This window comes from Gossypium hirsutum, chromosome D02 (genome assembly GCF_007990345.1).
Source record: "Gossypium hirsutum isolate 1008001.06 chromosome D02, Gossypium_hirsutum_v2.1, whole genome shotgun sequence".
Classification (NCBI taxonomy): domain Eukaryota; kingdom Viridiplantae; phylum Streptophyta; class Magnoliopsida; order Malvales; family Malvaceae; genus Gossypium; species Gossypium hirsutum.
The window spans coordinates 17,361,934-17,378,761 of NC_053438.1; the positions used below are offsets into that span (position 1 = coordinate 17,361,934).

A 16,828-nucleotide genomic window follows, 5' to 3' on the forward strand; every position below is an offset into this window, starting at 1 on the left:
TTAAAATCATCGAATTGATGGTAAATATGACTGAGATACTTTGGAAATTTTTTTTCAATTTGCCACATGCAAAAATGATGTGTAGTATGTGGCTATACCATTGCAACTGCATTAATTATGCCCCCATCTGTTTTTGGATGAAATCTAAGCATTGCTTCCAACCAAGTGTTCAATAACCACACAAATGTTTCTCTAATCTCGTCCCACAACAAAACACAACCAAATAAGATGGAGTGATGATGATTAACTATAGTGAAAGGAACAAAAGGAATTTTATACCCATTTGTCAAATAGATTGGATCAAAAGCCACATCACCAAAATACTTATATGCCATCTGGATTTAGCATCAACCCAAAAACAATTAGCTAGTTGACCTTTAAGATCCACTTGTATTGCATAAAAAAAATATCAGATTCTTTGATTGACATTCCTTGAAGTAACTAAGCATTAATTTGTGCATCTTCTTCTTTAAGTTATTTCTACCTTCTACTACTCAAAAAAAATTGAATATTCCTCTTATTTAAGCCAACCATATCAATGCCTCTTGTTTCATTAGCTAAAACTGACATGATTTTACTAAGGCAAATACCCGAATCATCAAGTGCATCAATCAAATTCCTTTGAGCTCTTGTCCTTTTCTATGAACTCGTAAATATAGAGCACTTTTTGGAGTCGCGAGCTTGTGGTTGTGATATTTAACAAATCTAGAAACTAACCATTTGTTGTCATCTTTCTTGGAGACATAAATCAGTGCTTTGTATCCCACTCGTGTCTCATCCAAAGGTTCTTGAACCTTGTCTTCTTTTTCAAGATACTTTTTGTCTCGATAACCTTCCTTTGAACAAACAAATACTTGTCCAATAATCTCTTGATTTTTTTGATATTCCGTAATACAATTCTTACGTATCCCAAAATCTTCTTGCTTTGCATACTTAGTATTGTATTTTAAAGCATCTTCCAATGACTAAAACTCCATTCCTATAAATGGTTCTAGACATTCTTGATTCACATCTTTATTTAGTTTGCCCTATTCAATTATTGAGAAACATGATCTTGATCAATTCCATCAACATCCAATTTATTAACAAACATTGTTTTCATTGTGAACCTACAATCAAAATTAACTTTTTTATCGATAACTAAAATAAGAAATAAATTATCTTCACAATATTTAAAAATATACAAAAATTATAGTCACTATCACAACTATTTAATTAAAATATTGATTCAATTACAACATCTTAATTATCAAAAAACCATTCAAAATTTAGTATTTGAATCTAAAGATCCCACTCCTTTAATAACTCAATCAAGAAAATTCAATATATAATTTCATCCAAATACTTAATTTCTATGAGATAATGTAAAAATAGAATATCGATAATGACAATTTATCGCAAAGAAAAAGAGAGAGAAAAATAAAGAACACACATATTTTACGTGGAAACCCTTTCAAGAAAAAACCATGGGCAGAAGAGAAGATAATTCACTATGTCGAATTTGAATTATTACAAGAGGAGTAGACTATGTCTATTTATAAGCTTGTAAAACCATATTCTAATAGGAGTGTAGTAAGATTAAAACACCTTATTCTAATCAATATCAAATAGATGGAGTTTAATAAGGTTTAAAAAACCTTATTCTAAAATAAAATAAGAGAAGTACAATTTTATAGGGATTTTACTTTTATTTTATTTTACCACAAAATTTGATTTAAATAAGGATTTGGGTCACTTAATTCTAACAATCTCCACCTTGACACAAATTTTTAATGAACAAGTTCTTCATCGCGATCTCTCAACGAACAAGTTCTCTACCTCTTCCATAAAACCCCTTAAGGGTTTAACTTCAACAATGAACACCAACCAAGTCTAAGCAATGCTCAAACTTGATTATAGGAAGTGACTTAGTCATCATATCTGCAGGATTTTCATGAGTACTAATTTTGCTCACAACAATATCACCACGAGCAATAATATCACGAACAAAATGATACCGAACATTAATGTGTTTTGTTCTCTCATGAAACATTTGATCTTTTGTAAGGAAGATAGCATTCTGACTGTCACAAAATACTGTATTGATTTGAAGGTCTTCATTGAGTTCACTAAAGAGTCCCTTCAACCAAATAGCTTCTTTACAAGCCTCAGTAATCGCCATGTACTCAGTTTCAGTGGTAGATAAAGCAACTGTAGTTTGCAAAGGGGCTTTCCAACCGATTGCACAAACTCCGATTGTAAAGACATAACCTGTGAGAGATCTTCTTCTACCAAGGTCTCCAGCAAAATCAACATCAACATACCCTATGACTCCATCTCTAGTTCTTCCAAACTGTAAGCAAACATCAGTAGTACATCATAAGTATCTTAAAATCCATTGAACTGTTTTCCAATGTTCTTTATCAGGAATCACCATGTATCTGCTAACTGCACTGACTATATATGATAAATCTGGACATGAACAAGCCATAGCATACATGAGAGATCCCACTGCACTAGAGTATGGAACGTGTGACATGCACTCAATCTCATCATCTGATTGTGGAGACAAAGCCAATGAAAATCTGAAATGAGTTGCTAAAGGAGTACTAACAGGCTTAGCATTCTGCATATTGAATCTGCAAAGAACTTTCTCAATGTACCCTTTTTGACTTAGGTACAATTTACTTGCTTTTCTATCTCTGAGAATCTCCACACCAAGTATCTTCTTTGCTGGTTCCAAATCTTTCATCTCAAATTCTTCACTTAGTTGGGCTTTGACCTTTCTTATCTCTCATTTATCTTTCACTGCTATCAACATGTCATCAACATAAAGGAGTAGATACACAAAAGAACCATCACTGTTTTTCTTAAAGTAAACACAACTGTCAAAGCTACTTCTTTTGAAATCATGAGAAGTCATAAAGGAATCAAACCTCTTGTACCACTGTCTTTGTGACTGTTTCAAACCGTAAAGGGACTTTTTCAGCAAGCAAACATAGTCCTCTTTTTTGAGACTTAAAACCCTCTGGTTGTTGCATGTAAATATCATCCTCAAGTTCTCCATGCAAAAATACAGTTTTTACATCTAACTACTCAAGCTCTAAATTATGCATGGCCACAATACCAAGCAAGCAAAACTTGAATCGAACTATGCTTCACAACTGAGGAGAACACATCTGTGAAGTCTACTCTTGGAATTTGACTGTAACCCTTTGCAACAAGCCTTACTTTATAACTGGGTTCTTCAATTCCTAGAGTCCCTTATTTCCTTTTAAACACCCATTTACTATGAACAACCTTTTTACCTTTAGGAAGTTTCACAAGATCCCATGTTTTGTTTTTGTGGAGTGATTCCATCTCCTCTTGCATAACAAACATTCACTTCTCTGAGTCTTCACAGCTAACCGCTTCAGAATAATTAGATGGCTCTTGGTTTGCATCTATATATTCAACCACATTTAAAGCATAAGCAACTAGATCAGCCTCGACATACTTCTTTGGAGGTTTAATTTCTCTTCTAGTTCTGTTTTTGGCGATAGAGTATTATGGTGAAGAAACAACTCTATTCTAAATTTTTGTATTGGCTTGATGAGTCGACTCTGTTGTAGATTTTGGATTAATCTGATGCTCCACCTACTTTTGATTTTCTTTATTGGAAGAGTCTTTAAGAGAAAAGTTAGGTAGCATAGCAATTTCATTAAAAACAACATCTCTGCTAATCATAACTTTTCTATTTTCAGGACACCATAACTTATACCCTTTTACACCAACTTTATAACCAAGAAAAACACATTTAATGGATCTCAGTTCCAATTTTCCATTATCAACATGAGCATATGCAAGATACTCAAAGATTTTTAAATCAGAATAGTCAGCAGGATTACCATACCATACCTCTTGTGGAGTTTTTTTCTCAATGGCAATGGATGGAGATCGGTTGATTAAAAAACATGCAGTTGAGGCTGCTTCGGCCCAAAATGACTTTGGTAAGTTGGCATTTGACAATATACATTGAACCTTCTCCATGATCATTCTATTCATTCGTTCTGCAACTGTGATAGCCCGAAATAGGGCCTAATTTGAATAGTGGTTTCGTAACCACAAATCCGAAGTGAAATAGTTTAATTTTATAAAGTTTTATTAATTTCCGATTTATTGAAATATTGTGTGAAAATATGGATAGGAAATTTTAATGATTTAGTGCCTAATTGAATTTTTAGGACTAAATTGAGAAAAATGCAAAGTGTGTCTAATTAGTGATTAAATGACTTAATTGAATTATTGCATGAAATTGGAAGTGTTTATGTGGCAATTAGACCATAAATTAGTGATATGGACACAAAAAGGTAATTCTAGAAAAATATCTAAGTAATGGGTCAAGGGTATTTTTGTCCAAATTGAGAAAAAGACAAAATAAAGTGAAAATAAGTGTCCATCTTCTTCAAAATCAGACGTTTGCTGCCAAAAAAAAATTCATGTCACCATAGCTAGGGTTCTTGATTTTTCTAAGCTCAATTGTAAGTGATTTCTTGCCCCGTTTTTAATTATTTTCGTATTTTTATGCTTATTGAAGCTTGAATTTCATGTTTCTACCATTTAATTTAAATGAAATTAAAGTTTAAAAATTGACCCATTCATGATATAATTGTAAATTGATTAGTGATGTTAGATAATGAATGTTTGAAGTGTTAATTACAAGTTTTACTAGATGAATTTCAATGAAAATGTTGAAAAAGGACTAAATTGTGAAAGATGGTAAAGTGTGCATGAAGTTATGATTTTGTGAAATTGGGGGCTGTTATGAGCATGAAATATGATTTAGTGAAGTTTGAAATTTAAGAATTTAGTGAATTTTATTTTTACGAGCTTTGGGACAAAAGTAGAATTTTTGAAAAGTTATGGGAAAAAAATGTAAGTTCATCAAAATATTGTGTATGAGTTGTATTTGAATGGAATATTGATAAAATGCATTAAATTGTGTTAATATAGATCAAGAAAGAAGAAATAGTGGAAGTGATCGGGGAAAAGAGAAGGTTATCGACTAATTTACAAAAATAGTCGTTTTGCATCCGAGGTAAGTTACGTGTAAATAATAGTTATATTTTTATAAATTGTGAATTATATTTGATATATGAATTAATATTGAATGTGGAAGGAAAATTGTTCATGAATTATTCAAGTGATAAAGTGTTGAAAATAAAGTGTTAAGTGTAAATTCCCGGTTGAACTTAGGAATAGAAGTGGATACAAGTGACATGTCACTAAAGATTAGTGTTACAGTGTTACAGTGAGTCCCGGGTGCTGGGTGATCTAGCATGTGTTGCAGACACCTGACAGCTTGTGTGAGCAGGCCCGTGGACATTTCCAGTGTTATTGATCAGTGGTAGCTTCGGCTACATTTCAGTGGTAACTTCGGCTACATATCAGTGGTAGCTTCAGCTACATATCAGTGGTAGCTTCGGCTACATATTAGTGTGGCACTTATGTGCTAAATCTCTACGTATCTGTGTATATTCTGAGTGTTCAACGGGATTAATAATGAGTTAAAGTGAATATGAAAATGAAGTGTATATGCAGGTACAATTGAAAGAATTGAGCATGTGATAAATGTTAAATGTTAAGTGTGAAAATGTATATGCAAGTGAATTGGTAAGATTGTGCATGTGTAAGTAATTGAAATTGCTAAGAAATGTTTTGATTAGTTATATGTTAAAAGTGTTAATTATTAAATGAGTAATTATTGTTTACATGTAACTTACTAAGCTATTTGTAGCTTACACATTTTCTCATTTCCTTTGTTTTATAGTGATTTAAGCTTGCTCGAATTGGGGATCGTCGGAGCTCGTATCACACTATCATAACTATCTCGGTATTATGTGTTTTTCAGAATGTTTAAAACTATGGTATGTATAGAGTCTTAATCATTTTGAGTTTGTTCATATGATATGGCTAAGATTAGCTATTGAAATGGTTAGTGAAGATTATGTTTTGGTGTTATATATGTGAAAATGGTAGTTAATACAAAGAAGCAGTTTCTTTGACAGCAGCAGTGACGTGAATGTGAAAAATCACCATAAATAGTAGAAATGGAATTAGAGAGTGAATGATATATATAATTAAATATTATCAAGTCTATTTTTACATAAAAGAAATGGTGTAGGCAAAGGAATTTTATATTTTGAGATAATTGAATTTTAGTGTGACAGGGTCAGAATGGTTTTTGAAGTCCCCTGTTCTGACTTTAGAAAATCATTATAAATTGCACAGAAAGAATTATAGGTCATAATTTATATGTATAGATTCCTTAGTGAGTCTATTTTCAAAATAAATACATTATAACCTTATATGAATTCTGTACAATTATATAATTGATTTTTAGTTCCAAGAGGTCAGAACTGTCAAGTAGTGAAACATGGGAGAATTTAATGAATAAACTGTACTAATTTGCTAAACCAAAAATTCTAAAAATTTTATGGTAAGAAGATATATGTGTCTAGTTTTAGGGAAAATTTACAGATTTAAATTTTGATTTTCTTAACTCAAGATATAATTAAATTAGTGACAGTCGCGCAGGTGGATAGTTTTGTTGTGAACAGTGAATTTAATTTTAAAAGCAAATTTTTTATGCTCCGAATTGGTAAGTTAAGTTGGATAACATCTCGTACTCGATTCCGGCGATGGCCTCGGGTAAGGGGTGTTACAGCAACGCTATTTTGCTGTAGAGTATGATGAACTATCAAGTGTCTCATGATCCTTTCTGACTCGCACAGTTTATTAAACTCATCAGAACAGAACTTTAAGTCATTGTTTGTACAGAGGTATTTTATTTGTTTTTTGTTTGTTTTTCAATCATTGTTTTTCAAGACTTAAATGCGGAAAACACATTACTTTTCTGTTTTAGGAAGAACGCCCACACTTTTTTGGAAAAATCATCAATAAAAGTTAGCATATAATTAGCTCCACCTCTCGAAGACACTCTGGATGGCCCCCACAGATCAGAATGAATATACTCCAGTGTTCCCTTCGTGTTATAGATTCCTCTAGTAAATCGAACTCTCTTTTGCTTCCCAAAAACGCATTGCTCACAGAATTTCAATTTGTAAATTCCTTGCCCATCAAGAAGTCCTCTTTTGCTCAATTCTGCCATGTCATTCTCACTCTTATGCCCTAAGCGCGTATGCCAAAGTTTAGTAATATCATCATCTAACAAGGAAGAGGATGCGACAGCTGCATTACTAGTAGCAGTAGAACCCTACAAAACATATAACTTGGCAGTCTTTCTCTGCCCTTTCATCACAACGAGGGAACCTTTGGAAATCTTCAAAACCCCACTTTTAGCTGTGTATTTGTACCCTTTTAAATCAAAATTACTCAACGAAATTAAATTTCTCTTCAATTCTGGACACTGTTTCGTAAGTTGTAAACCAATCCCGATTGGGACTCATGTAAAAGGTGTAGCCCGAATCAAGGATTCGCTTCTCGCTCACTCTAGAATTGTTGACAGAAGCGACTAGAACTTCACCATCGCTGTAGTCTTCTACAATATCATCTTTACTGGAATTTTCTGGTTGTTTTCTATTTTGATTCGCAGCCTCCCTTTTGATATTGTTCTGTAGCTTATAGCACTCAAATTTAATGTGCCATTTCTTCTTGCAGAAGTTACAAGTTTTACCTCTGTTTGAAGACTTCGATCTACCCTTAGATTTACTGCGAGGATTCCGTTCCTGTATCCTTTCACGATCATCATCAGCATTCTGATCTTGTCTCCCACGAACAATGAGGCCCTCTCCCTGAGAGTCAGTTTTAACCACAAGATGATTCATCTTATCATACGAGGTTAAAGAATCATAAACCTCATCAACTGTGAGAGACTCGCGGCTATATAAAATCGTATCTCTAAAGGTTGAATAAAAACGGGGGCAACGAACAAAGTAGAATCAACCCTATATCTTCTTTATCATATTGAACCTCTATGGCCTCCAAGTTTGAGAGAATTTCTTTAAACACATTTAAGTGTTCGTGCATAGACGCACCTTCCTCCAAACGATGAGCATAAACACGCTGCTTCATATGCAGCTTGCTAGTTAGAGTTTTCGACATACATATTTGTTCCAACCTCTTCCATAATCTAGAGGTGGTCTTCTCCTTCATCACATCCTATAAATTTTTTTAGACAAATACAGATGTAACTGTGTTAATGCCTTTCGATCCTTGCGCTTCTTCTCTTCCTTCGTCAATGTTGAAGGCATCTTATCTACCCCTAGCAGGGTTTCCTCTAAGTCCATCTGTGCAAGAACTGCTTGCATCTTTATCTGCCACAACGCGAATCTGGTGTTGCGATCCAACAGTGAAATTTCATACTTCAAAGACGTCATTACCGTGATTGAGATGAAAAACCCAGAAGCTCTGATACTATTTTGTAAAAATAGAATGTCGGTAATGACAATTTATCGCAAATAAAAAGAGAGAAAAATAAAGAACATACAGATTTTACGTGGAAACCCTTTCGGGAAAAAAATCACGGGCAGAGGAGAAGATAATTCTCTATGTCGAATTCGAATTATTATAAGAGGAGTAGACTATGTCTATTGATAGGCTTGTAAAACCATATTCTAATAGGAGTGTAATAAGATTGAAACACCTTATTCTAATCAATATCAAACAGATGGAGTTTAATAAGGTTTAAAAAACCTTATTCTAAAATAAAATAAAAGAAGTATAATTCTATAGGGATTTTACTTTTATTTTATTTTACCACTGTATTTGATTTAAATAAGGATATGGGTCACTTAATTCTAACAGATAAGATAAGCGATGACAAAATGGAACTATACTATTAAGCTTGGTTAGTGAAATAAAATTAAACTAAACTTCCTTAAACATAGTATTTATTAGTATAATATATTTAGCATTTATTAGCATAGTTTATTTGACCTACTAATTTAGCCTATAAATAGGTTCTTTTACAACCTTAGAAAATACACCCATTAGAGATTAGAACTCATAATACATTTAGAGAATTTTGTGTTTACGTTTTGAGGGTTCTTTGTTATCGGGTTCTTCGGGGTTTAATTTTTTATCTCCAACTTTTGTACTCTTCGTTCTTTTGCCATTATAGTAAAATTATCTTTGCCCGTGGTTTTTTTTATCCTATTTGGAGGGATTTTTCCACGTTAAATTTGTGTGTTTAATTTCTTAATTTATTCTGCTATTTTTTGTTACTTGTTACTTAATCAGGTCGATCCTAACAACGAACTTATATATATTGAATTGAAATATATGCAAAAATGGTTGAGTTTTTATATATCGGGGGCTATATTTCCAATGGTGTAGTGGAGTAAAAACATACCTTTAAGTTGAATATCTTCCAACAATTGCACCCATAATGATAAACATTTATTTATTTTATCTACCTAAATTATTTTAGGATTTTAAACAATCCTAAATCCTAAATTAACAACATCTTTTCCTACGTTCAAAAAAGAATATGAAAAAAATAATTATTTATTTATAAGTTCTTTAATGGCTGTTTATTTGGTAATATGGTGATTTGGTTTATTGTGGTTAATTGATTGTATATCAATCCTATATACATAAAGAGAAATAATAAGAAAAAGAGGGATGGAGTATTGAGGTTAAATTTGTGAATCAAAATTCTCTATTTGAATTTTATGCTACTCTCCACACTTCAAGAAAAAATAAAAGTTTTAGGAAATTTAAAAAAAAACATATAAAGAAAATAAAATAACAATATTTAAATAAAAATCTCACTTACATTCTCTTTTTTCAATATTGAGAAATAAGATCATTCATCATTAAAAACACACACAATAAAAATGGGATGAACAAATATAAAATAAATAAAAACCTCTTCTGACCCTTATACTATAATTAAATTTTCACTTTAGTGCTTGTACTATTTTTTATCAATTTGGTCATGTATTTTCATTCTACATAACCTGTTACCCCAACCTGATTTTCTGTTAAAAATTAAACCAACCAATGATACGTTTCCAATTGTAAATTTTTTTAAAAAATTACTTAAAATTTTAAAAATATTTAAAAATCCAAAAAAATTATAAAAAATCTCAAAGAATTTTAAAAATATGTTTTGTTTTTTGAAATTTTAGGTTTTTAGAAACTTTTATAATTTTATAAAAAAATTAAAAATTTTATGGATTTTTTTAAAATTTTAGGGATTTCTTTGCATTTTTATGAATTTTTTTGATGTTTTTAATGAATTCTGATTTTTTAATTAAAAATAACATAAAATTATTAAAAAATTTTAAAAACCCTAAAATTTAAAAATAAAAACAAGTTTTTTTTAATATGAATTTTTTTAAAAAAATTGAAGCATACTTATAATTTTAATTTTTTATAATTTAATATATATTAAGATTTTTTATAATTTTCTAAGCTTTAATGTTTTTGGGTTTTTTTTAATTTTTATGATATTTTTTGGGAATTTTAATAATTTTTTTAGTTTTTTAAAATTTTTAAAATTTTTAAGTGAATTTGAAATTTGTTTTAATTTTTTAACAGAAATTTGGGTTGAGGTAACCGGATTACAAAATTAAAGTACAGGGAGCAAACTGATAAGATAAGTAGAGTACAAGGGCCAAACTGATGAAAATAGTATAGGTACCAAAATGATAATTTATCTCTAATATAGGGGCCAAAAGAAGTATTAAACCTACAAAAATAGAAAATTAAAGTTGAGAGAGTAAGTTCATCATGGCTGGGCGCGGCCTACACCTCGCAACCAAGGGCTGAGCTTTGGGCATGTTGAGCCCATTTCCTTCACTCATATCCACCATTTCCTCACCCATTCTCCCCCACTCAAAGCATTGAATCAAACATCCCACTGTCAATGGAATCAATCCCATCGCCAAACTCTCCCCTGGACACCCCCTTCTGCCTGTCCCGAACGGCAAAAATGTGAACCCATTCTTAACAAGTCCAGGTCCTAGGAACCTATCGGGCTTAAATTCAGTGGGATTCTCCCATAATACAGGGTCATTGTGCATTGCCCAAATGTTCACCAACAACATCGTGCCACGAGGGATTGAGAAACCTCTCACCATGCACTCCTCGGATGACTCGTGTGGTACTAGAAGTGGGCCAGGTGGGCACATCCTAAATGTCTCACTTATGACGGCATGGAGGTATGCAAGTCTCTCGTAATCTGATTCGTGGATAAGCCTGCTTTGTCCCACTTCCATGTCGATTTCTTCTCGGGCCTTTTCAAGAGTTTTTGGGTTGTTTAGCAAAAGTGATAGCCCCCATTCCATGGTCGCTGCAGAAGTATCAGTCCCTGCTGATAACAATACCTAAAAGGAGAGAGTTGACTTACTTGCACAAGAAAAACATGGTATAATTTCAATGGATAGAGAAAGTCTACTCTAAAGGGAGAGAGGTTACTTGCATAAAGCCTCTGATGGTATCATCTGTGTAATAATCAGGATCAGTTTCTTGAGCCGATAAAAGAACATCAACTATTGTCTTGCTGTTTTGCTCATAACAAGAATTACTGGAGGTTAGTTTTCTGCGTTCATCAATCAAGTTTTGCATGAATTCGTCTCTCTTCCTCTGTAATATTTCAAGCTTCTTCTCAATTTTATTTAATCCAACCCATTTCAAAATCGGCACAAAATCTACAATGTTTGTGGCTCCACTCACTTGAAAGGACTCTCTCACAATTTCTTTGAACTTTTTCTCTTCTTCCAATTCATCCTCTCCATTCCTACAATACCTCTTCCCAGCAATCATCCTCATCATTACATTAAGAGTCAACTCGAAGAACATCGATTTCATCTCCACGACCTGAAACTCACCACTCCCCTTTGAAGTACTCCTAAAAAGCCTAACAACCAAAGATTTAACTTCATCCATGCGTATCCCGAGATACTTTTGAACACGATTCGATGACAAGAGTTGGAGAGACGCCACACGCCTCAAGTTCCTCCAGTGATCGCCATATGGGGCCCAAACAAGTGTAGTATAATCATAACCAAGGTGTTTCCCGGCAAGCAGACGAGGCCGGTTTGCGAATACAGTGTCGTTTTTGGACAAACATTCTTCTGTAGCAGATGGAGAAGACACGACAAGGACCGGACGGGATCCAAAACGAAGGAATAGTATTGGCCCATGTTGCGTGGAAAGCTTGGCAAGGGTTCGATGGAGGGGCTTCTTTATGAGATGGAGATGGCCTATGATGGGAAGGGAAAGTGCAGGGGATGGTGGGAGTCCTCTGTTTTGGAGCAACCTTTGGGTAAGAAAGTAGAAGATGAGGAAGAAGAGAACGTAGTTGAAGATCCAGACTTCCATGGATGGCTAAACAGGAGACGGAGAAAGGAGGCGACAACTATGGTTTATATAAAAAGTACAAATTGCAAAGTGATGAAAATGATGCCGTGCCGGTTGTATTGGAATTTTTGTCGGGGGTACGGATACAACACACGACAACGCAACTCTTAGTTATATGAATCCACTGGTTCTAAATGCTTTAATTTAATCCGTCCAACAAACGTCTACCGGCCATAACTTTGTTTTCCTGCTTAGTCATGATTCCCAACAAGCGGTCCAGACTCATCAAATAATAGGAAACATGCAAGCAATGAGTTGGAAATGCAATAACATATTGATGGTAGAGGACAGGGAAGTCGAGGAAATGATATTTTGACGTTGGAATTGTCACAATCACATAACATATAAGCTCGGCTACATTTACAAATCAAAGAGGAGAAGCTGGCAATTTTATCCACCATTCAACCCATAGCCTTATCTAAGTACTTATATTTGATATCTCATTTTTAGTTTTAAGAATTTGATAATAATATATTTAAAATATGTTAAGATGTCATAATCTTACATGGACATATTCTAAGTTCGATCAAGGGATAACTTTTTATTGCTTGATCCATTAATTAACAAACTTGGATAGGAGTTCACACTAAATGTAATTTATTATTTTGTTTATATTGTTCTACAAAACCTATGCCCACATCACCTTTCACAACTTATAATTACAAGTAATTAAATTTCTTAAAAGTTGTTATGTTAAGAAATCTACTAAACCAATGTTGTTAAAATTAAGGTTTAGTCTCGAGTGAAAAAAATAAAGTTGATCACTCCTATTTTATCATATTAATTCGATTTGAATTTTTTCTGAACCAAGTTGAGTAAAATAAAATTTAAGTCGAGCCGAATCGAATCGAATTTAGTAAAATTAAAAAATTAATATTTTGTTACAACATAACTAATTTCATGTTAGAGCACATAAATTTGAAAATTTTTTTCAAAGCAAAATAAGAAGATAATCTTGAATCGTTAATTAACTTATATTTAAGTTCTCAAAGTTATTATTTTAAATAAGTTTAAATTTTTTAACTTTTTTATATATTCTTTATATTCTTTTTAAATATAAATTTTGCAACTTTTATAAAATATTTTGAATTTTAAAAATTTTAAAATTATTTTGATTTTTTTTTTGTAATTTCTGTTGAGAGAAATAGTAATTTGCTCATTTTTAAAATTGTCAAGGATCAAAGATGTACTAATGACAATTTGTTATTCGAATTGTAAAATTCAACCCGACTCGAACTCTAATTACTTATTTGAGTTAACTCGAAAAAATTGAATAACTCAAAATTCAAATATTTTTCTAAATTTTTAGAATCAAATCGAGTTTTATCCATCCATAATGAAAATTAAATTTGAGCGATTAATCTAATCAATATAGCGATCCGGAGTGATTCAACTGTAAACTGTCTTGGAATCATGAACTGGTGTTAAAATTACTAAAAACGAAAGGAGTTAAAAATAAATTAAAGCGAAAATAGAAATCCCTCACATTGCTTCATGATGATTTGAATGGGTTTAATTCCCTAAGATATGTTTCCTTCATCTTTTATAAAAAATAAATCACTCTTTGGTCTATTAATAGAACGGTGGAGTTAGGAACCAAAAATTTCGGTTTCCCATCCTCAGGCATCCATTATAAGGTTATTATTTTATTAATTTTTATTTTTACCCTTAGTTGGGGTCATTAAATTGGTTCAATCATTTTTAATACATATTAATTTATTATATGATCATTATTTTGGTTCAAAGAAGAACAAATATTGTAAGCAGAGCAAGAGAGAAAAACAGGATATCAATGAAAAAGTATGAACACCTAATCAGTTGAAGTGCCGAATCAACATCATTTTAGTGAAAGATGAAATCAGGATGGATAGTGCAATCATGAGATTAGATAAACACGGTGATCTTGTAAGCAAATCAACACATGATTTCACCATGGGGACAAACAATGACTCCCCACATGTTGCTTGCAACGGTTTCCCCCTCCGAACCCAGACTCGTACAAAAACCTAAACGAGGCACTCAGTTCGGTAGATAGCCACCATGCTGGCATGAATATACAATCTCATTTCATTACCTATTTCTATGGACTAAACAATCTTCTTACTTTGTGAATCAATCTTCGACATATTGGACACACCTTGTTATCTTCCTCCATAATCCTGCAATTTTTATTTGTTAGTGAAAGTAGAGAGAGAGGATTTCTTTTCTTTTCTTCTTGTTTGTACCTTTGAGCACAATCATAGCAAGTCGCACAGTGTCCACATGGGACGAAGAAGCAGTTGCGTTGATCATCATAGCATATTACACATAATTTCGCATCATATAAATCCTCCGACGAGCTACTTGAAGATCCGGTTTCGGCATCATCATTGTCGTCCTCTGCCGTTGTTCCGTAGGTCAACCGAACTGACTTCTCCGGTAAAATAGGGTCAGTCTCCGTCCTCCACGATATTTCCCTGAACGTTGTATTACTATTAATTACTGTTCTCTCATCATTGCATGCTCCTAGGTATTTCAGCACCAATAAAATGATAATGATGAAGAAACCTACAGATAACCAAAAAAAAAAAAGAAAGCATCAAACCATCATAACAATAAAAACTTAATTCTCTGGTCTGCACTTGAACATGTCCGCATGTATATATGGTACCTAAAATTGCAATGTAAGTAACAACTCGAGCGACAAAAGACAGCTCAACGTACCGTCCGGCAATATCACCCTGAAAAAGTTAAATTTTGTTGACTAATTTCAGGAGGAATTCATTAGAATATGAAAAAAAGTTAAATTGAATTACAAAAGGGTTGAGACCTTACATTATCAGGAGTTGAAACTATAACATACTGAGTGTGGGGAAACTGAAGTTGGAGCCGGCATGATCCATTTAGTGTTGAACACATATCGCTGGCTTTTGTTACATCATAAACTTTGGATGTAACATTTAAACTAAATGTAATAATTATGCTTCTAGGGTTCGAGTTAATTAGACCTACAGAGTACTTGTCATCTTCCTCAATGTTGTAGTCTGCTTCTTTACCAGTTACTGGTTCATTCAGGAAAAGGGCACCAAATGGCACTGTTTGTTCGGGCAGCAACGTTTCTCGTTTTTTTTCTCCTGCAGAAACACAGATTAATTGTGTGAGAGTCCCAATCCACATCCCAGAGGGACTAAACTAGATTTGGCAATCTGGGTATTTATGTTGGTATAAAGTATAAACTAAACAGAGAAGCTAAGATTAAGATGACTACCTTTTATGATAATGAGTTCAATTTTGTCTAATCTACTGGGTTGAGTTGCCCATCTTATGCTGATCCTAGAACCCTTGTTTAACCACAAAGAGTATCCCTGAAATTGAACCATAAGTGGAGTGGTAAAGTATTTGTGTTTAAATTTAAACAAATAAATAAAAATTAGATTATTAGATGTAATACCTTGCGAGCATATGCTCCAACAATCAAATAATTTGAAAAGTTCCAATTTACTTCGTTGCTTAACTCTGGCTTCTCTGAAAACACATAAACAAGAGCCCCTTTCCAATTTTCATCTCTTACTTGAACCTGTTGTACAAAAACAGAACTAGCCTTCATCAACCGAGAAGAGCTTGGTCCAAGCACCATACTGCAATTCCCATAGTAGCCATATCGGAGGATTACCGACACTGCAAAATCAGAAAAGCCAAACCAAAAACACTTTTAGCTTAAGATTGAAGAATGAATGAAACAGAAAACATAGTGAACGAATTACATGCCACATATCCATAAAGTCAGAGCAGGTAGCACTCGTGTCCAAGTGTCTTTCCACTGAGGAAGTTGAGCATGGTTGGAAGCTCGTACGAACCCTGGCCTGAACATGGTTGTTACTATTTGGAAGCAAAAAGAAGCAAGGGATGAAAGGCTAAATGTAAATGAGACATAAGAGAAAGACTAGTAGGTTTCTGGGGGAATATTATTACTGTCACAACTAACCGTTTCCTTTGTGATTGGCGGGGAATTGAACGGCAAGTTTGTTTGAACATTAGGTGTCAGTTATATTGGGTGCCTTTATTAGCCAGTCAAGGCAAGGCCTGCTCTTTTATAACTCGGTTGTTCACACACTCCTTGCCGAGAGGGCCCTTGGCAATGCCAACCTCGGAGTGGACCCACTAGAAACGTGGAAGGCATTTCTTTTACTTTGGCCCGTAACTGTATTGCATTTCGTTGAATCAAATAGCAATAGCATCAGCATGTCGATTAGATAATCTAAGCCCAAAACGCAATTTCTCGTCCTAAGCCACTAGTGGCACTAGCTAGCTTATTTCTCGTCCTTAGGCCTCCGCCCATTCCGCATCACGCATTCCATCCATCCCCCAAGCAAATAAAGCATTGAGTTTAGCAATTTTCTTTAATTCAGAAAGCACTTCACCTAATTGAAACCTAAAAGCGTGTTAAGTGCAAGAGCTTTGTGTAAATAATAATACTACTCTTAATTACTAAATATAAAAA

The 16,828-nt window shown here is 33.3% G+C and overlaps 2 protein-coding genes across 6 annotated transcripts; both read right to left on the bottom strand.

The window, feature by feature from the left end:
* Nucleotides 1-10,606: 10,606 nt before the first annotated feature.
* Nucleotides 10,607-12,867, bottom strand: LOC107910306 (cytochrome P450 81Q32). Its single transcript, XM_016838116.2, has 2 exons — nt 11,404-12,867; nt 10,607-11,312 (listed from the first exon to the last, which is right to left on the bottom strand). The coding sequence occupies exons 1-2, from the start codon at nt 12,307-12,309 to the stop codon at nt 10,692-10,694; spliced, it is 1,527 nt and encodes a 508-aa protein (XP_016693605.2). The 5' UTR covers nt 12,310-12,867; the 3' UTR covers nt 10,607-10,691.
* Nucleotides 12,868-14,216: 1,349 nt separating this feature from the next.
* On the bottom strand, nt 14,217-16,417 carry LOC107910307 (E3 ubiquitin-protein ligase APD2). Of its 5 annotated transcripts, XM_041088523.1 has the most exons (8): nt 16,313-16,401; nt 16,096-16,190; nt 15,779-16,005; nt 15,596-15,692; nt 15,163-15,461; nt 14,999-15,068; nt 14,574-14,895; nt 14,217-14,507 (listed from the first exon to the last, which is right to left on the bottom strand). In XM_041088523.1, exons 1-8 carry the CDS (start codon nt 16,360-16,362, stop codon nt 14,429-14,431), a joined length of 1,239 nt encoding a protein of 412 aa, XP_040944457.1. In that variant the 5' UTR covers nt 16,363-16,401; the 3' UTR covers nt 14,217-14,428. The 5 variants fall into 5 exon arrangements, with proteins under 5 accessions (XP_040944457.1, XP_040944458.1, XP_040944455.1 ...); XM_041088524.1 differs by having other exon boundaries at nt 14,217-14,804; nt 15,052-15,068; nt 16,313-16,417; XM_041088521.1 differs by having other exon boundaries at nt 14,217-14,895; nt 16,313-16,410.
* Nucleotides 16,418-16,828: the final 411 nt, after the last annotated feature.